Consider the following 16,912-nt stretch of genomic DNA (forward strand, 5'->3'; position numbering starts at 1 on the left):
TGTGTTTAGACCTTACTAGAATGAACTCAGTGTTCCAGTTAATTCAGAACCTTTAGATCAGGGGTGGGGAACCTTTTTTCTGCCAAGGGCTATTTGGATATTTAAAACATCATTCCAGGACCTTACAAAAGTATCAACTTAAAAATTAGCCTACTATATTTGGTCAGACATTTAATTAACTTATCCCTAATGCCTTAGCAGGGCCAGACCAAATGATCCCATGGACCTTATATGGCCCACAGGCCAGACGTTCTCCACCCATGCTTTATTTTTATTTATTTATTTATTTATTTTTTTAAATATATTTTATTGATATTTTTACAGAGAGGAAGGGAGAGGGATAGAGAGCTAGAAACATCGATGAGAGAGAAACATCGATCAGCTGCCTCCTGCACACCTCCCACTGGGGATGTGCCTGCAACCAAGGTACATGCCCTTGACCAGAATCGAACCCGGGACCCTTCAGTCCGCAGGCCGACGCTCTATCCACTGAGCCAAACCGGTTTCGGCTCCACCCATGCTTTAGATACAAAGAGTCAAAAGAAAACTACCCAGGTTTTTTTTTTTTTTTTTTTTTTTGGCCACTACTCAAAATTGCCAGGACTCTTTCGTCCTTTGAGGCTGCTATCTGACTCCTGTTATTCCCAAATTCTCCTTATTTTTTCTCCATTTTTGTTTTGACTTAATATAATACTGCCATAATTATAAATCAAGTGAAGGAAGTAAAGTGTCATGTAACCTAACCTGTAAAATACAATAATTTTATGATACACAACTATTTGCTAATTTTTTTTATTTTACATTTTGGTAGATTATTGTAACATTGTATTCCAGAAGGTATATGGAGTTTATTTTAAGATAAAGACATGTGATTTGAGAAAACAAATGTTAAACTCATGATTTTTTAAATATTAAGTTTATTAGCTTAAATGGGTATTATTCAACATTTTAAAAAATATTCCAGCAAATTTGGTCTTTGAAAATATGCTTTGATGTATTTATTTTCCTTCCCCTAGGAAGTATTTAAAGAAAGAATTGGTTATGCACATATGTTTGAAGTATTAAAGTCCCTGGGTCAGCCATCACTGGAACTACTTAAAGAACTTATGAATATGGTGAGTTTTTAGCTCTGTTAAAAATGGTTCTGTTATCTCCATATCAAAGACGGTAATTAACCTTTTATCTCTTCTGTTGCTTTACAGGCTGTAGAGGGTGACCACACTTCAGTTGGGATTTTGGGCATTAGTAATGTCCAGCCTCTCTTGCTTCTTATCCAATGGCTTCCTGAGCTAGAATCCCAAGACTTGCAGATCTTCATCTCTGATTGGCTGAAAAGAATTTGTTGTATTAATAGGCAGAGTCGAACTACGTGTGTCAATTCAAACATGGGAATTAGAATCATTGAAACCCTTGATTCCCATTCTTCCCTTCATCGAACTTGTGCTGAGAACCTGATTGCTCTCCATGGTTCCTTGGGGAGTCAGTCAGTGAGCTCAGAAGAAATCCGTCGACTACTAAGATTGCTGAGAGTGGATGAATCTGAGTATATACACCCTTACACTACTCCTGTGACTCGAGCAATCCTGACAATGGCCCGGAAACAAAGTCTGGAGAGTGCACTGCAGTATTTCAATTTGTCACACAGTATGGCAGGAATTTCTGTGCCTTCCATACAGAAATGGCCAGGGTCTGCCTTTTCCTTCAATGCTTGGTTTTGCTTAGATCAGGATCAGTTGACTCTTTGCAATGCTAACAAAGGAGGAAAAAGAAAACAGTTGTACAGGTACTGGTACAAATTATGGAATATAACTGAATACTGTCATGGGATACATGCTGTGATTCTTAAAAAGCTTTTTCAAGCACCAATTTTTTATATATTTTTAATTTTTCAAAAATTTTCTCAGGTTACTTGAATGAAAATGTCAGCAGTTCTTTCCCCCACAGCAGGGTGTATGTGTGTGTGTGTGTGTGTGTAGTGGAGTTCAAAAGCAGAAATGCAGCTCAAGCATCTAGTTGTAAATGTACAAGTTACCTGAAGCTTCTTCATCCTTAGGGTGTATACTGTTTAATTATAGGTGCTTTGTTGCTTTCATAATATTAATGGTATATCTTAAATATTTTTCTAGTTAAGTTATGGAGGTTTGAAAACAAGTTCCATCTTAAAAATATTGTAAAAAAGGAGTAATAAATTTGAAATTGAATGGTAATCTCTCTGTCCCATTGAAGGTGCTATGTAATTATATGAAGGACCACAAAACCTTTATGTACTAGTATGTACATCCAAAATTAGTTACTTCAGTAATCATTTTTATATGCCTTTGATTTTTTAAGACCTTTATTTATGCTTTCTGAATCTTATTTGGGCAAATTTTTAAGACTTGAAAGCTTATAGCTTTACTATTGTTTACTAACGGGATTCCACCTATAAGACTACCTTTTATCATTTACTCAACTCTGATGTCCCCCCAAAAGACTTAAAAAACATTGTTGAAGCAAGGTTGAACTGACATGTGATAATAGAATATAAACCACAACTTGTTTGATAAAGGTATTGATGATGATGTTGTGGTTTTTTGTGCCTCAGTGATGATAAAACTGAAAACTGATTTTAAAAGTTCTGATAATATATATTTTTGTTAGCTTTTTTACAGGAAGTGGCATGGGCTTTGAAGCCTTTATTACCCATTCAGGTATGTTGGTTGTGGCCGTGTGCACGAAAAGAGAATATGCGACCGTTATGCTTCCTGATCACAGTTTCTGTGATTCTCTCTGGGTAAGGCTTTAGGGCATCACATTTAACCTTTTTTTTAATCTTTATTGTTGAAAGTATTACATATGTTCCCCTTTTCCCCCACTGACCCCTTCATTTAACTTCTTGATTTTTTTTCCCTTTAAAAAGCACACATTTGGTGCATGTACATCAGGTGTTGTCATCTACTTTTTTTGTTAATCCTCTCCCAAGGACATTTTTTCCATTGATTTTTTGAAGGGAGGGTGGGAGGAGGAGAGAGAAACATTGATGTGAGAGAGAAACATTGATCATTTGCCTCCTGCATGTGTCCCAACCGGGGCCAGGGATTGAACCTGCAACCCAGGTACATGCCCTTGACCAGACGAGGGCCGTTGCTCTAACCACTAAGCAACATCAACTAAGGTGTCATTTCCTTTTTGAGAATCTATTAATTTTCACTTTCTATTCATGTTGAAGTTCATCTATAGGGAGGTTAATACTATTTATCATTATCATTGTAAATTTAGCAGTAATCATTTTTCTGCTAAAAAAATAAAGTGAAATGTTATTTTTTTGACGTGTTCTAGACCTAAATTTGATTTTTGAATTCTAATTTAAAATGACAACATAAATTGTTAAAAATTACATTTCTGTTGCTGCTCTTAAAATATGAAATGCTTCTCAATAGAAAAAATGATTCTAAAGAATCCTCTTAGACTTGGAAAATTCAGAAAAGATACTATGTAACAGTTGTGTATAGATTTTTTAGAATATATATAAGTGCTTTTATAGTACTTCAGGAAAGTTATTAAGTTCATTTTTTAAAAAACATTTTTATTGATTTCAGAGAGGAAGGGAGAGGTAGACAGAGAGAGAAACATCAATGATGAGAGAGAATCATTGATCAGCTGCCTCTTGCACACCCCCTACTGGAGATCAAACCCACAACCTGGGCATGTGCCCTGACAGGGAATCAAACTGTGACCTCCTGGTTCATAGGTCGACACTCAACCACTGAGCCACACCAGCCAGGCAAGGTCATCATTTTAATCAGCATTTAGTCATGCTTAAACTTAATGTTCTGCTGTTCACACAAACTAGTTAGAGAATACTAAATACTCATAAAACATTGTCATTCGAAAAACTTAATGTGATTTTTCACCTTTTAAATATATGTTTTACTTTACCAGCACAACATAACCATTGTTCACATGCCTGGAAAAAGGCCCTTTGGTCAGAGCCTTGTCTATATCTACGATAATGGACAGCAGAAGGTCTCTGCCCCTCTCAGATTTCCTGCTATGAATGAAGTAAGCACATCTAACCTATTCTTTATAGGACCAATTGATTGAGAATTCTTGAAAATTTTCAGTTTAATGTAGAAGGTTCTCTTTATTCTAAATATGTGCCCATAAATTTTAATGTTTCCTGTATACCAAGATATAGTAGGTTAATATTTAATTCAGTTAGCCCAGGGGTGGGCAAACTTTTTGACTCGAGGGCCACAATGGGTTCTTAAACTGGACCGGAGGGCCGGAACAAGGAAATGAAGAAAGCAGAGCAAAGGATCCTTTAATAAAGCTCTCCAACTATATGAAATACAAACTGTTATGATAAACTTGTTTCATTTTCCAGTGAATTTGAAAAAATAATGAAGAAACTTTACATCTTCACATTATAGTTGGAATTTATTTTCTAGGGTGACTCTTAAAGAACATTAGTGCAAAATTTCTTTGAAAGTATTTGGATAATTTTGAAAGGGCCTTTTTTGAAGGTAATGGAATGGATTAGATTGCTTCCCGAGTCCTAGTATTCTAGTAATTTCTTGTTGCTGTTTATCTCAATGACGATTTCAGGGTAACCTATAATTGGCATTATTTTACTGATGTATAATTCTCTGTTTATAAATTTGAAGGGGGAAAAGGAGTTTTCTCTATTTCATAATTTAGTAAAGTTAAAAATTTTGTTCATATGCCCTCATTAAAAATTAAAAATTTGCAAAAGTATATAAAGTGAGATTATAAAAGTAACGCATCCAAATCAAGTAGGTCTAAGGTAACATCTGTAATGTTCTCTTATGTGTATACATGCGTACACACTCATGATCCAGCAGATGTATTTATTTGCTTAATTTTATGTACTGTTTCATTTTAAATATGAGGATAGAAATTTAATTAAAAGAGTGTAATTTGTTTTGTTTCTTAATTTTTAGCCTTTTATTTCTTGCTGCATTGGTTCAGCTGGGCAAAGAACCACCACTCCTCCACCATCCCAAATCCCAGATCCACCTTTTTCTTCTCCCATTACCCCTCATCGGACATCATTTGGTGGAATTCTGTCATCAGCCTCCTGGGGAGGAACAATTGAAAAATCAAAATTGATGACCAAATTGATATCTGCGGGAACCCAGGACAGTGAATGGGGATGCCCCACATCTCTGGAGGGTCAGCTAGGGTCTGTTATCATCTTCTATGAAGCAATACAGCCTCCTCAGGTGAAGGCATTATATTTAGCAGGTGCGTATATTAACATTCATACTGTTAATTAAACTTAGTTTTTTCTGTTGCCTAAGTCTGAAAGGTATATTTGTTTTAATTGAAGCTTAAAGGGAAGGAAAAAACAAAACCTCCCACACACCATACTTCCCCCGCTTGGCATTATTGAGATGTTATTGACATATAACATATGTACATTTAAGGTATACTATGTGATGAGTTAATACACGTATATATTGCACAATGATTGCTGTGGTAGTTAACACCTCCATTCACTCACAGAATTACAGTTTTTCATATGTGTTAATAATATTTAAGATCTTTCTTAACTTTCAAGTATATTACATAGCATTCTTATTTTAATAATTGCATTATAGTTATTTTCAAAATTATAACTGTATTTTAGTAGATTGTTCAGGAGTTAAACCTTAAGTAGCCATGTATATTAACTCTGTAGAATACCTTATTATTTATCAAAATTTCTTTTTTAGATTACATGGGAGATTTGAGATGAATGAAAATGTCCAAACTCTCAAAGTTTAGAACCTTTTCATTACTTTAAAACTCACCAAAGTATTTGAAGTTGAGCATTATAATCCAAATAAACTTCAAATTAATAATAAGTCATTTAGTGCAATTATCACAGCTCTATAGTTTTGATTTTGTTCTTATAATTTTTCCTACTTATAATTCTGCTCTTGTAAATAATAATTATTGTAATACAGTGTTCGTAATGATTGTTCTTAATTGCTGCATATTATATTGGATTCATAATGCATGATTTACTTAGGCTGTTTATAATTTTGAATATTGATATAAACATAAATATTCAATACTAGAGGTCCAGTGCACAAAATTCGTGCACAGGGGAGGGTTCCCTCAGCCCAGCCTACACCTTCTCCAATCGGGGACCCCTTGGGGGATGTCTGACTGCTGGTTTAGGCCCGATCCCTGTGGGATCGGGCCTAAACCGGCAGTCGGACATCCTTCTCGCAAACCACTGGCTCCTCACCGCTCACCTTCCTGCCTGCCTGATCGCCCCTAACCCCTCTGCCTGCCTGCCTGATCGCCCCTAACTGCCTCTGCCTGCCTGCCTGATTGCCCCTAACCACCTCTGCTGTCTGCCTGATCACCCCTAACTGCTCTCCTGCCAGCCTGATTGCCCCCAACTATTCTCCCCTGCCAGCCTGATCGCCCCTAACTGCCCTCCCCTGCTGGCCTGATCGCCCCCAACTGCTCTCCCCTGCCTGCCTGATCACCCCCAACTGCCCTCCCCTGCCAGCCTGATCGCCCCAACTGCTCTTCCCTGACGGCCTGGTCGCCCCCAACTGCCCTCCCCTGCCGGCCTGATTGCCCCTATCCCCCTGCCAGCCTGATCTCGACCCCAACTGCCCTCCTCTGCTGGCCTGATCGCCCCTAACTGCCTCTGCCTCAGTCCCCACCACCATGGCTTTGTCCGGAAGGAAGTTGGACATCTGGAAGATGGCCGGTCGACCCAGTCTAATTAGCATAGTACCCTTTTATTAATATAGATAGATTATATAGTATAAGATTGCTTAAATGGTGGGGGGTAGTCTTTTTCAGCAGGAGGAGATGCTCTTTGCAGACAAAAATACATAATCCCTATATCTGGACTGATAGTCAGCCATATGCACTGTACTGCCAAACCGGTTATTAAAAAATTGAACCGCTTTCTTACACCTTACACCAAACAACTATTGCCCTTAAAACCCCTCCTCAGCACCCACCTTAGGTTCTGCCTTTGCAGTTCACCCAGATTAGGTTCTGATTGGTTGGTTCTATGCCAGTCAGCGTCAAAAGCTCCACCTCCTAGGCAGCCATTGGCTCCTCGCACTTCACCTAGATTTGGTTCTGATTGGTCAGTTTCTATGCCAGTCAGCGTCAAAAGCTCTGCCTCCTAGGCAGCCATTGGCTCCTTGTAGTTCACCCAGATTTGGTTCTGATTGGTCGTTTTCTATGCCAGTCAGCGTCAAAAGTTCCGCCTCCTAGGCAGCCATTGGCTCTTCTGGGAAATCCAGAACGGCCCCGCTGACAGCTGTCTCTCTCTCTGGGCCTATCTCTGGGCCTGATCTGCAGCCTCCGCAGCAGCTGCTGATCAGGACCTGCCTCTCTCTCTGGGCCTGTTCTACAGTTGCCGCAGCAGCGGCGAGGTCATTAGGTCTCCAGCCTGGCCCCAGCCGGAGGCTAACAACCTCGCCATGCCCACCTTGCCCCGCCATCCCACCCCCTCCTGCCGCCAGCCTTTTGGGCCGTGGTGGAGGGACTGAGAATGCACTTCCTGGTCACCGGTCGTCCATCTGATCATTTAGGTCATGACGGCCCTAGGCTATTATTAGTATAGATGAACTGTTGTACTTACTGTTTTTTTCTTATTTTGACGGATTTACTTATGATAAAATTCCAGGATAAATATTCAAAGTGTGTATTTTATGGCTTTCAATACATATTACCCAATCAGCTTCCAAAAGATATATACAGTCCTTACCAGTAATGCATGAGTATACCAGATTCATCACAGCCTCATTAAAGTGGAATGGTCAATACTGTTTCCTCCATTTTTTAATGTAAAATGGAACCAATTTTAATTGTATTTGTTTGATTTGATTTGGTTTTTTTATTAGTAAAGAGTTTTGTCCTGCTCATTTGTTAATCCATTTCTATGATTTGATCTTTTTATTAGTAAAGAGTTTTGTCCTGCTCTTTTGTTAATCCATTTCTATGATATCTATTCAGATATATTATAAGTGATATTTAAAAAAAGTACATTTTGGCTAGCGTGTTTTAACTGTGTTATATGAGTAGCTTGAAACAGCTCAATTTAAAATTTTGTTCTGATTACACAGAACCGAAGAGGCCAGATCTATTCAATGATATGTGTGTGTGTGTGTATGTGTGTGTATAAATAATTTTTAGGTCCAAACTGTTTAAGCCCTTGGAAGTTTCAAGAGTCTGACATGGTGGACCTGCCTGGTAATGTCCTCCTTCACTACACTGCAAAGGTCAGAGTAAATTCATGGATTGTTTATCTAGTTGTAACTAACTATGCTATCTATGAACTAGAATTCCTTTTTAAATTTCTTTTGTCATTTCAGTGGGTAACTGAGAAGGGGCTTGAATTGCCATTAAAAATTATTAATTTTCAAAGGAAGATGAGAAGCATTAAAAATAAAGGTGCACCTGCACCTCTCATCTACAGTTTAAAGTGATCATTAGTCATCCCAATAGTATGAATAGGAATAGCTGTAATGGGAATTTGTACAAATGAATCAACTTCAGTAAATGAAACTGTTTAAATGTTTTTTTTTCCTACTTTTTTGGAAGGAGCGAGAAAACAGAATTGCTCAGCATTTGCTTTGTTAATTTTTAAAATATGATGTTAGAAAACGAAAACAAAAAAGGAAATGTTTACTTAGGATGGAGAAAAAAGCAACCACCTGTAAGCATACCATGCTTAGTCATTTTTTCCTTGGACAAAAAGTCAGCAAGGACCAAGTGAAAGAGATCAAAGGTAGAGCTGGGAGAAAGAAAAGGGAGAAGTTGCATAAACAAACTTATCAGTTGCCCTCATTATATTCAATGTTACATTGACCAAGAAAATGCTTTTTCTGTGTTAGATTATACATTATAGAACTTTTTCCTAGTTTAGTCTTCTAGTTTAGTCTTCTGGCCATAATTTATTACTTTGAATACTCATTTGTTATATCTGGCCTAATAAAATTTACTTACCAGTTGGAATTTCCCCTAACTTTTTATTTTGATTAATTTCAAACCTAGAGAGAATTTGAAAGAATTTGAGAGAATTTGTAAGGTGAAATCCTGTATACTCTTCACCTAAATTTGCCAATTATCAATGTTTTTAAAAAGGCAAAAAAGTCTTCTTGCATATATGGTTTAAAAGAGAAAAAAAAAAGTGAAACTATGTGGTTGGTGAGTGGTAAGTTCTAGCTATAGCTCATCTGTCAGATGACAAGCTGCAGTGACCTGCATTTGATGAGTACTTTAGAATCTAGTCCCTGATTCTTAGAAGAAACAATCAGAGACTAATAATACTAAACTTAATATTGTAGGCATCTTATAATTGACTATGCTATATACCTTTTAAAGTTATGATGAAATGTTCCATCTATAGTTAAAGTTATGTTTTGTCTTCATTGTGCTTAGCTGTTTGCCATGTTTTTTATTTATTTATTCTTAGGCCTGCAAAAATTCAATCTGTCTTGATTTATCTACTAATTGTTTGCATGGAAGGTTAACAGGAAACAAAGTAGTAAACTGGGACATTAAGGTAAGTTAATGATAAGTGGTAGGCAACATATTTTGTAAGTTTACTGATTCTGTAGAAGGGTTTATGATTTAAGCACCACCAGATTTATTTGAATAATAAGTCACCGTTAAAATGTTTGCAGGATGAACAAATAAGTAGTTGAATGACTGATTTGCTTGAAATTCAGGTTTTAAACTATGCCGTTAGCTTAACAATTTTCATGATAAAAATATACTATCTTATTAATTAATTGCTCCACTTGTTAAGGTATTTAATCCCTAAAACTATGTGGCAGATTTCAACCCCTTCTGGTCAATTTAACACCAATTGAATATGCTTATTTTTTCAGTGGAACAAATCATTAGGATAATTCTTCCTGTGTAAAAATAAATCCATCGGTTAGTATTAATCCTCATGTTATTTCTGTGGTATAAATATTTATTTATTTACTTGTTTATTTATTATTTCAGAGAGAAAGGGAGAAGGAGAGAGAGAGAGAAACAAAGTGATGAGAGAGTACCAATTATCGGCTGCCTCCTGCACGCCCCCTACTGGGGATCAAGCCCACAACCTGGGCATGTGCCCTGACCGGGAATCGAACCGTGACCTGATTCATAGGTCGATGCTCAACCACTGAGCCATGCCAAAGGGGCTATAAATCTTCTTTTCTCTTTGACTTTTAAGAACAGATATCAGCATAGTAAGATTTATGATATGCTTACCAATTTATAAGTTAACTTTGGCTGTCACTTGTAAGATTGGTTTTACAAGGCTTGTAAATGTGAAGAGGTTGTATACAAACTGTAGTTGGGTCTACATGGCAGTTTAGAACATTTTAGCAATTCTTAATAGCTAAGGTTATATAGACTCACTATCTGTCAGGCACCGAGCTTACTTAATCCCTGTAACAACTTTACAAAGTGGGAATTAATATCATCCTAATTTTAGAGATGATGAAACTGAGGCAGAGAAATTAGTAACGTGTCAGAGGATTTTGAATTAATTTTGTTAAGCTATTTAAAATAGTCACTTTGAACTTTGGTTGAAGCCACCTACTCCACCTATTTTGTTAAGTAAAAGTAGAGGAGTCAGTCATATTTCTCCTGTCAAATATATTCTCTCTCTCTTTTTTTATTATTTATTCCCTTGTTCATTATGCCTAATTGCCTTGTGACAGTTTCCTCTTACATCCTTAGTGTTACATTATAAAGTCAACTCATGTGGTCATGTTTAGATTGCCTGTTTGGAATTCCTGAACTTTGGAAAACGAAGGTGCAGTAAAAAGGACCTGGCTTAGTCTCTGTTGAGTATTGATGATGGTGACTTCTAAGGCTGCTCTTTAAAGCATATGCCGATACAAGGGTTCCTGTAGCTTCGATTGTCCCATACATTGCCTAAAGATTTAGTAAATTATAACCTCATACATACTGTGTAGTTATCAAATGACAAAATTGTCCTTGTTTTAAAGATTAAAATATAATTTTCTTTGTCAGGACATCATAAACTGCATAGGTGGATTAAATGTACTCTTTCCTCTGTTGGAACAAATTAGCCACTTCAGTGAAGGACAGATTCCGGAAGGAATAAATGAAATAACAGTTTCTGAATTGATAACACCTGTAGAAGGAGATTGGGTGATACCGACCTCCACAAAGACATCAGGTATTAAGATGAAATTAATACAAAATAGTCATTGAAAAATTGGAGAATTAATTGAAAATAGATTAAGATATCTATTAGGAAGAAACTTAACCATTTGTAGCTGAGGCAACCCATCCCTAATTTTACTAATGTTCAGAAAGTTCATAATACTTTAGTCAGAAGACTTAAGATGTTGGTTTTACTCTTATCCCAAGTTTGTACTTTTAGTGGAAATATGACAACAGTGTTAAATTTATGGTAGAGAAAATATTTACATGTCCATATAAGTATACAATATGCATTTGCTTCTTTCTCTGATATTTGAGTTCTGTAAGTGACCTTAGGAGGCAAATTTCTTAACCGGATTCTTTGTATGTTACAGTAGTCATTATGATAGAGAAAATATGATATAAAGTGATTAGAATAATTATGATAATTAATGGCATGTTCACAATTCCAGAGTCAAGACTAGAGAGAAGTTTAGTTGCAACATTTATCTTGATTGTGAAACACTTGATTCAAAGACATCCTATTAACCAGGACAATCTTATTCACTCCCATGGAGTTGCTACTCTTGGTGCCTTACTTCAGAAGGTGAGCTAGTCTAACATTATGTAGATGTGGCTGGTGATTGTAAAGAGCAGTTAGTCTTCCCAATAAGTAAATATATTTTAAATTACACTGTTACAGCTTGTTATATTAGTGCATATAATTTATTTCACAAGTAGATTTTAATAATCATTAAATTACCTTATACAAGAATTACTTATCTTACATAATAGGACCTTGTTTGTTACCTTTGTTATTTGGGATATGTGATTAATTCATAACAGTAGGAAAATATGTTCTAGCATTACTTCAGAAAAATTGTCTTAAGTTGTTCACGTTTTTCTAATCAACATTTTTATATTTAGTAGATGTTCTGAATAAATTACTTGAAATTATAGCTTAATTAATTATTTAAACTGAGCTTTACAGAAACCTTTTCTGTTTGGATTTCAGGTGCCAAGCACTTTGATGGATGTTAATGTATTGATGGCAATTCAATTACTAATTGAACAAGTATCATTAGAGAAAAATATGCAGCTCCTGCAACAAATGTATCAGTATTTACTTTTTGACTTTCATATTTGGAACCGTGGAGATTTTCCCTTTAGAATCGGTGAGAGCAGGCTGCTAGATATAATTTTATAGTTGTTTTAGAAATTTATAACTACATATATGACTTTATGATAGGTATATCATTTAAGAGTGAACTTTCTGTTTTAGGTCATATACAGTATCTTTCAACCATCATCAAAGACAGCAGGAGAGTTTTCAGAAAGAAGTATGGTGTGCAGTTTCTCCTAGATACCCTTAGGATTTATTATGGGTATGATGTCCTTATGCCTTCTCAGTTTGATATTTTCTTCCTGCTACTTGATTGGAATATCTAGGTTGTTTATTTTCCAGCAATTCTAATATCCTTCAACTTCAGAGAAGCAGGATAGTGTGGAGGTCAAAATGAAAAACAATCATATACTTTGGGTTTGAATCTTCTGTTTCATTAATTGACTAACCGTAGGCAAATTACTCAACTTTTTTGTGTTTAAGTTTTCTGTTCTGTGACAAGGATATAATAAAACTGAGATATCCTATGGTTGTTTTGAGGATTAAATTAAATGAATTAATAATGTATAAAGCACTTAGTATTGTGTCTTCTACATAGTGAGTGTTGCATAATATATACATTAATATCTTTGTCATTGAAACTCCTAACTTCAAAAGGTTTCCTATTTAGAAAAAGAAGCCAAAGATACCATAGATTTTATTTTTTTAAATTAAATTTATTGGGGTAACATTGGTTACTAACATTATGTTAATGAGTATTAATAACATGGAAACATCTTTTATAAATTAATTTTTTATGTAAAAACTAGAGGCCCAGTGCATGAAATTCGTGCACTCAAGGGGGTCCTTCAGCCCGGCCCGTGCCCTCACGCAGTCCGGGAGCCCTCGGGGGGTGTCCGACTGCCATGGAGGTGGGAGAGGCTCCCGACACCGCTGCTGTGCTCGCCAGCTGTGAGCCCAGCTTCTGGCTGAGTGGTGCTCCCCCTGTGGGAGTGCACTGACCACTAGGGGGCAGCTCCTGTGTTGAGCGTCTGCCCCCTGATGGTCAGTGCACATCATAGCGACCAGTCATTCCGCCATTTGGTCAATTTGCATATTAGCCTTTTATTATATAGGATATACAAATATAAGAATTTTAAATTTCAATTTTTGCACTTTTACTTTTTCTTTCAGAAGTGATTGTAAATATAGTGAGCTGTCTCTAGATGATATTCGGACAATAAGGACTTCTTTGTATGGACTAATTAAATATTTTCTGTGCAAAGGTGGAACTCATGAAGAGATACAAAGTATTATGGGTTACATAGCTGCTATTAATGAAGAAGAACAGGTATTATGCCCAAGATGATCTGATTTTTCCTTTTAACATTTAAGTTTCTGTATCATCATCTTTTAAACGTATATATGTATAATAAACATTTTAACAGTAAAATGTTTATAGTGTCACGTATAATATTGTGCTGTTAAATAAGTAAAATTTATCTCCTAACTGAAAGTTTAATAAACTAGATGTCAGTATAATAAAGTATTTTAATAAACTAGAAAGTAGGCTGTGAAAATAGTTGCTTTGTCTGGCAATTCTGAACCTATTTTCAAAGGTCACATAATGTATATTTACCTATCATCAGAGTTACTGGGCAGATTTCTAACATGACTTTAACATAGATTCATAAAAATTTTGCACAAAGTAAATTGTAAATGTATTTCTATTTTTAAATAATTTTATATACATTATTTATTTATAGCTCAGAACTACTTTTTAATACAGTGGTTCTCAATGTTTAGTTAGCTTTACCTGGGAACTTTTTATAAATTAAAAGATACTACTGAATCAAGCTCTCCAGGTGATTGTGGTACATGGTAGAATTTGAGAACCACTTGTATAAAATATACAGATCAGGAATTACTCTTCCCACTTGTACATTTGAAAATATATGTTCAGAAAGATTAGGAGACTTAAAAATTTGTCACACAGCTAATAAACCTGGGACTAGAAGAACCAAATGTCTTTACTGCTGTTTCTGTGCTCTTTTTTATCCCACGCTCAGCATCAAATTTGAGGCGCTTTAATTTATGTTGACTTAAATATTTTTCCCTGTATCATGAAATACTCATTGTGTACTCAATTGTTACATGCCTTTATAATTGGTATTATATAGATAAGTGAACTTTGGCAGTTTCCCTATAAGGTTGGACTACTTGAAAAGCTTCTCATCATTTAGAATAATGAGTAGCCATCTTATTAAATGTTAGTTCTAGTGTCACCTGCTATGATTCATTGCTAATAAAAATTTCTTGGCCAATTCAAAGAATTACTTTTTGAAAACTTAACTCTGTATAGAACAATACCAGCCATTGTAGGTTTATATTGATGAACCAATTATCATTTTTACTTTTAGCCTAATGGAGGCAGGGGTGAGTAAGAAAAGCTTATAAATAATTATGAAACAAACAAACCAAAAAAGAGCATGATAACATCTATAAGAGAGAAACAAAGTCCTATGAGGTTTTCATACAAGAGTATTACATGGTGAGAGACCAGGAAAGGCTTTATGGAAGGGATTGCTTTCATATGGATAAAGCGGAATAGGTATGGTTCAGCAGGTAAATGTGGCTGTGAGAAGATATACAAAAGGAAGTGGAATAAACCAAAAGGCATAATGGAGTGAAAGGCAGGTTCAGAAGACATCAGACAGTTCAGTTAAGCTAGAATATTAGGGTATGTTGGATTTAGTGAAATAACTGTTTGTGGTTTATGATTTTATTTGGCTTCCATATCTGAGTGTGATCATTTGATTTGTGTTGTTTGATTTTAAAAGCTCTTTGGAATTTTGGATATACTCTTTAGTCTCCTGCGTACCAGCCCAACTAGAGGTCAGCTTTTTTTACTGCTGTTTGAACCAGGAAATGCTGACATACTTTATGCCTTGCTTTTAAATCAGAAGTACTCTGACAGACTAAGAGAAATCATTTTTAAGGTACATTTTTCAGATGTCTTTATATTTTGGGACAGTTATGGTATATGAATTTACTTGGAATATATGCATTTTATGAATGTAAATCTTTTTTATATCTACTTCTAATTATAAATTGTCACATTTGTTTTGATATATATTCTCCATGTTTTTATTGTTTGCATATTAAAAAGCTAGTTACATTGTAATCTTATCAATCATTTCAGTGGAAAATGTACTTTGTTATACCATCCTCAATATAAAATTTCTCATGTCCATTTTCACTTGTGTTGGGTCTATATGGCAGATCATAATTAACCTTATATAGCACTCACTATTTGTCAGGCACTTGCAACAACTTCATGAAGTGTATATTATTTTCATCCCCACATTTCAGATGAAGAAACTCAGGCAGAAAAATTGTAATTTGTCTTGTCAAAGAAATAGAACCTGTTTTATTAAACACTCTAGAATATTCCAAAATCTGAACTTTGACTGAAGCCACCCACTACACCTTTTTTTCTTAACTAAAAGCAGAGTCAGTCATATTTCTGTTGCTGAATACATTATTTTTTTTTTACATGATTTATTCTCCTGTTCGTTATGCTTAATTGCCTTACAACAGTTGTTTCCTTTTATAGCATTAGTGTTACATTATAAAGTCTACTTATGGGGTCATACTTGGATTGCCTGTTTGAAATCCCTAAACTTTAGAAAACAAAGGTACACTAAAAAGTGGTCTGATATAGTCTCTTGCGTATTGGTTGTGGTGACCCATGAAGCCACTCTTTAAAGCAGGGGTCCTCAAACTTTTTAAACGGGGCCAGTTCACTGTCCCTCAGACCGTTGGAGGGTCGGACTATAGTTAAAAAAAAAAACTATGAACAAATTCCTATGCGCACTGCGGGCCCGGGACAAGTTGGCTGCTAAGCAGGACAGGCAGTGGCACCCGGCGGGCCGGATAAATGTCCTTGGCGGGCCGCATGTGGCCTGCGGGCCGTAGTTTGAGGACCCCTGCAAAGCATCTGCCCATACAAGTGTTCCTTTGTGGAGATGAGATTAAATGTTATTTCTTTAAAAAATGGCCTTGGAAGGATTCTTCATATTATTTTCAAGACTAGAGGCTTGGTGCATGAAATTTGTGCACTCAGGGGGGGTCCCTTAGCCTGGCCTGTGCCCTCTTGCAGTCTGAGAGCCCTTGGGGGATGTCTGACTGACGGCTTAGGCCCGTTGGACATCCTGAGCACTGCCGCGGAGGCAGGAGAGGCTGCTGTGGAGGTGGAAGATGCTCCCGCCACCGCTGCTGCGCTCGCCAGCCATGAGCCTGGCTTCTGGTGAGTGGCGCTCCTCCTGCATTGAGCGTCTGCTCCCTGGTGGTCAGTGCACAACATAGCAACCAGTCATTCTGCCGTCAGGCTGAAACCAGCTCTCCTGACATCCCTTGAGGGGTCCCAGATTGTGAGAGGATGCAGGCCAGGCCGAGGGACTCCACCGGTGCAAGATCAGGGCCTGGGAGGTTGGCCAGCCAGGGAGGGACTGCAGGAGGGCTCCAGGGCATGTCCGGCCTGTCTTAGTACCAATTGGCTGGACCCCAGCAGCAAGCTAACCTACCAGTCGGAGCGTCTGCCCCCTGGTGGTCAGTGCATGTCATAGCGAGCTGTTGAGTGGCCTTAGCATATCATTAGTATACTAGAGA

At 36.7% G+C, this 16,912-nt stretch overlaps 1 protein-coding gene across 1 annotated transcript in view; it reads left to right on the forward strand.

Annotated features, from left to right (window-relative positions):
- NBEAL1 (neurobeachin like 1) overlaps window positions 1–16,912 on the forward strand; it is a 130,980-nt gene that overhangs the window by 44,346 nt on the left and 69,722 nt on the right. Inside the window, exons 13-25 of the mRNA XM_080671263.1 lie at window positions 1,017–1,115; window positions 1,203–1,783; window positions 2,641–2,773; window positions 3,922–4,041; window positions 4,944–5,247; window positions 8,161–8,246; window positions 9,443–9,532; window positions 11,005–11,173; window positions 11,613–11,746; window positions 12,155–12,314; window positions 12,422–12,524; window positions 13,436–13,592; window positions 15,082–15,240. Of these exons, the coding sequence (XP_080527389.1) occupies window positions 1,017–1,115; window positions 1,203–1,783; window positions 2,641–2,773; window positions 3,922–4,041; window positions 4,944–5,247; window positions 8,161–8,246; window positions 9,443–9,532; window positions 11,005–11,173; window positions 11,613–11,746; window positions 12,155–12,314; window positions 12,422–12,524; window positions 13,436–13,592; window positions 15,082–15,240 (2,295 nt within the window). The remainder of the gene's footprint in view (window positions 1–1,016; window positions 1,116–1,202; window positions 1,784–2,640; window positions 2,774–3,921; window positions 4,042–4,943; window positions 5,248–8,160; window positions 8,247–9,442; window positions 9,533–11,004; window positions 11,174–11,612; window positions 11,747–12,154; window positions 12,315–12,421; window positions 12,525–13,435; window positions 13,593–15,081; window positions 15,241–16,912) is intronic.

Source organism: Plecotus auritus (assembly GCF_963455305.1).
Source record: "Plecotus auritus genome assembly, chromosome: 5".
Classification (NCBI taxonomy): domain Eukaryota; kingdom Metazoa; phylum Chordata; class Mammalia; order Chiroptera; family Vespertilionidae; genus Plecotus; species Plecotus auritus.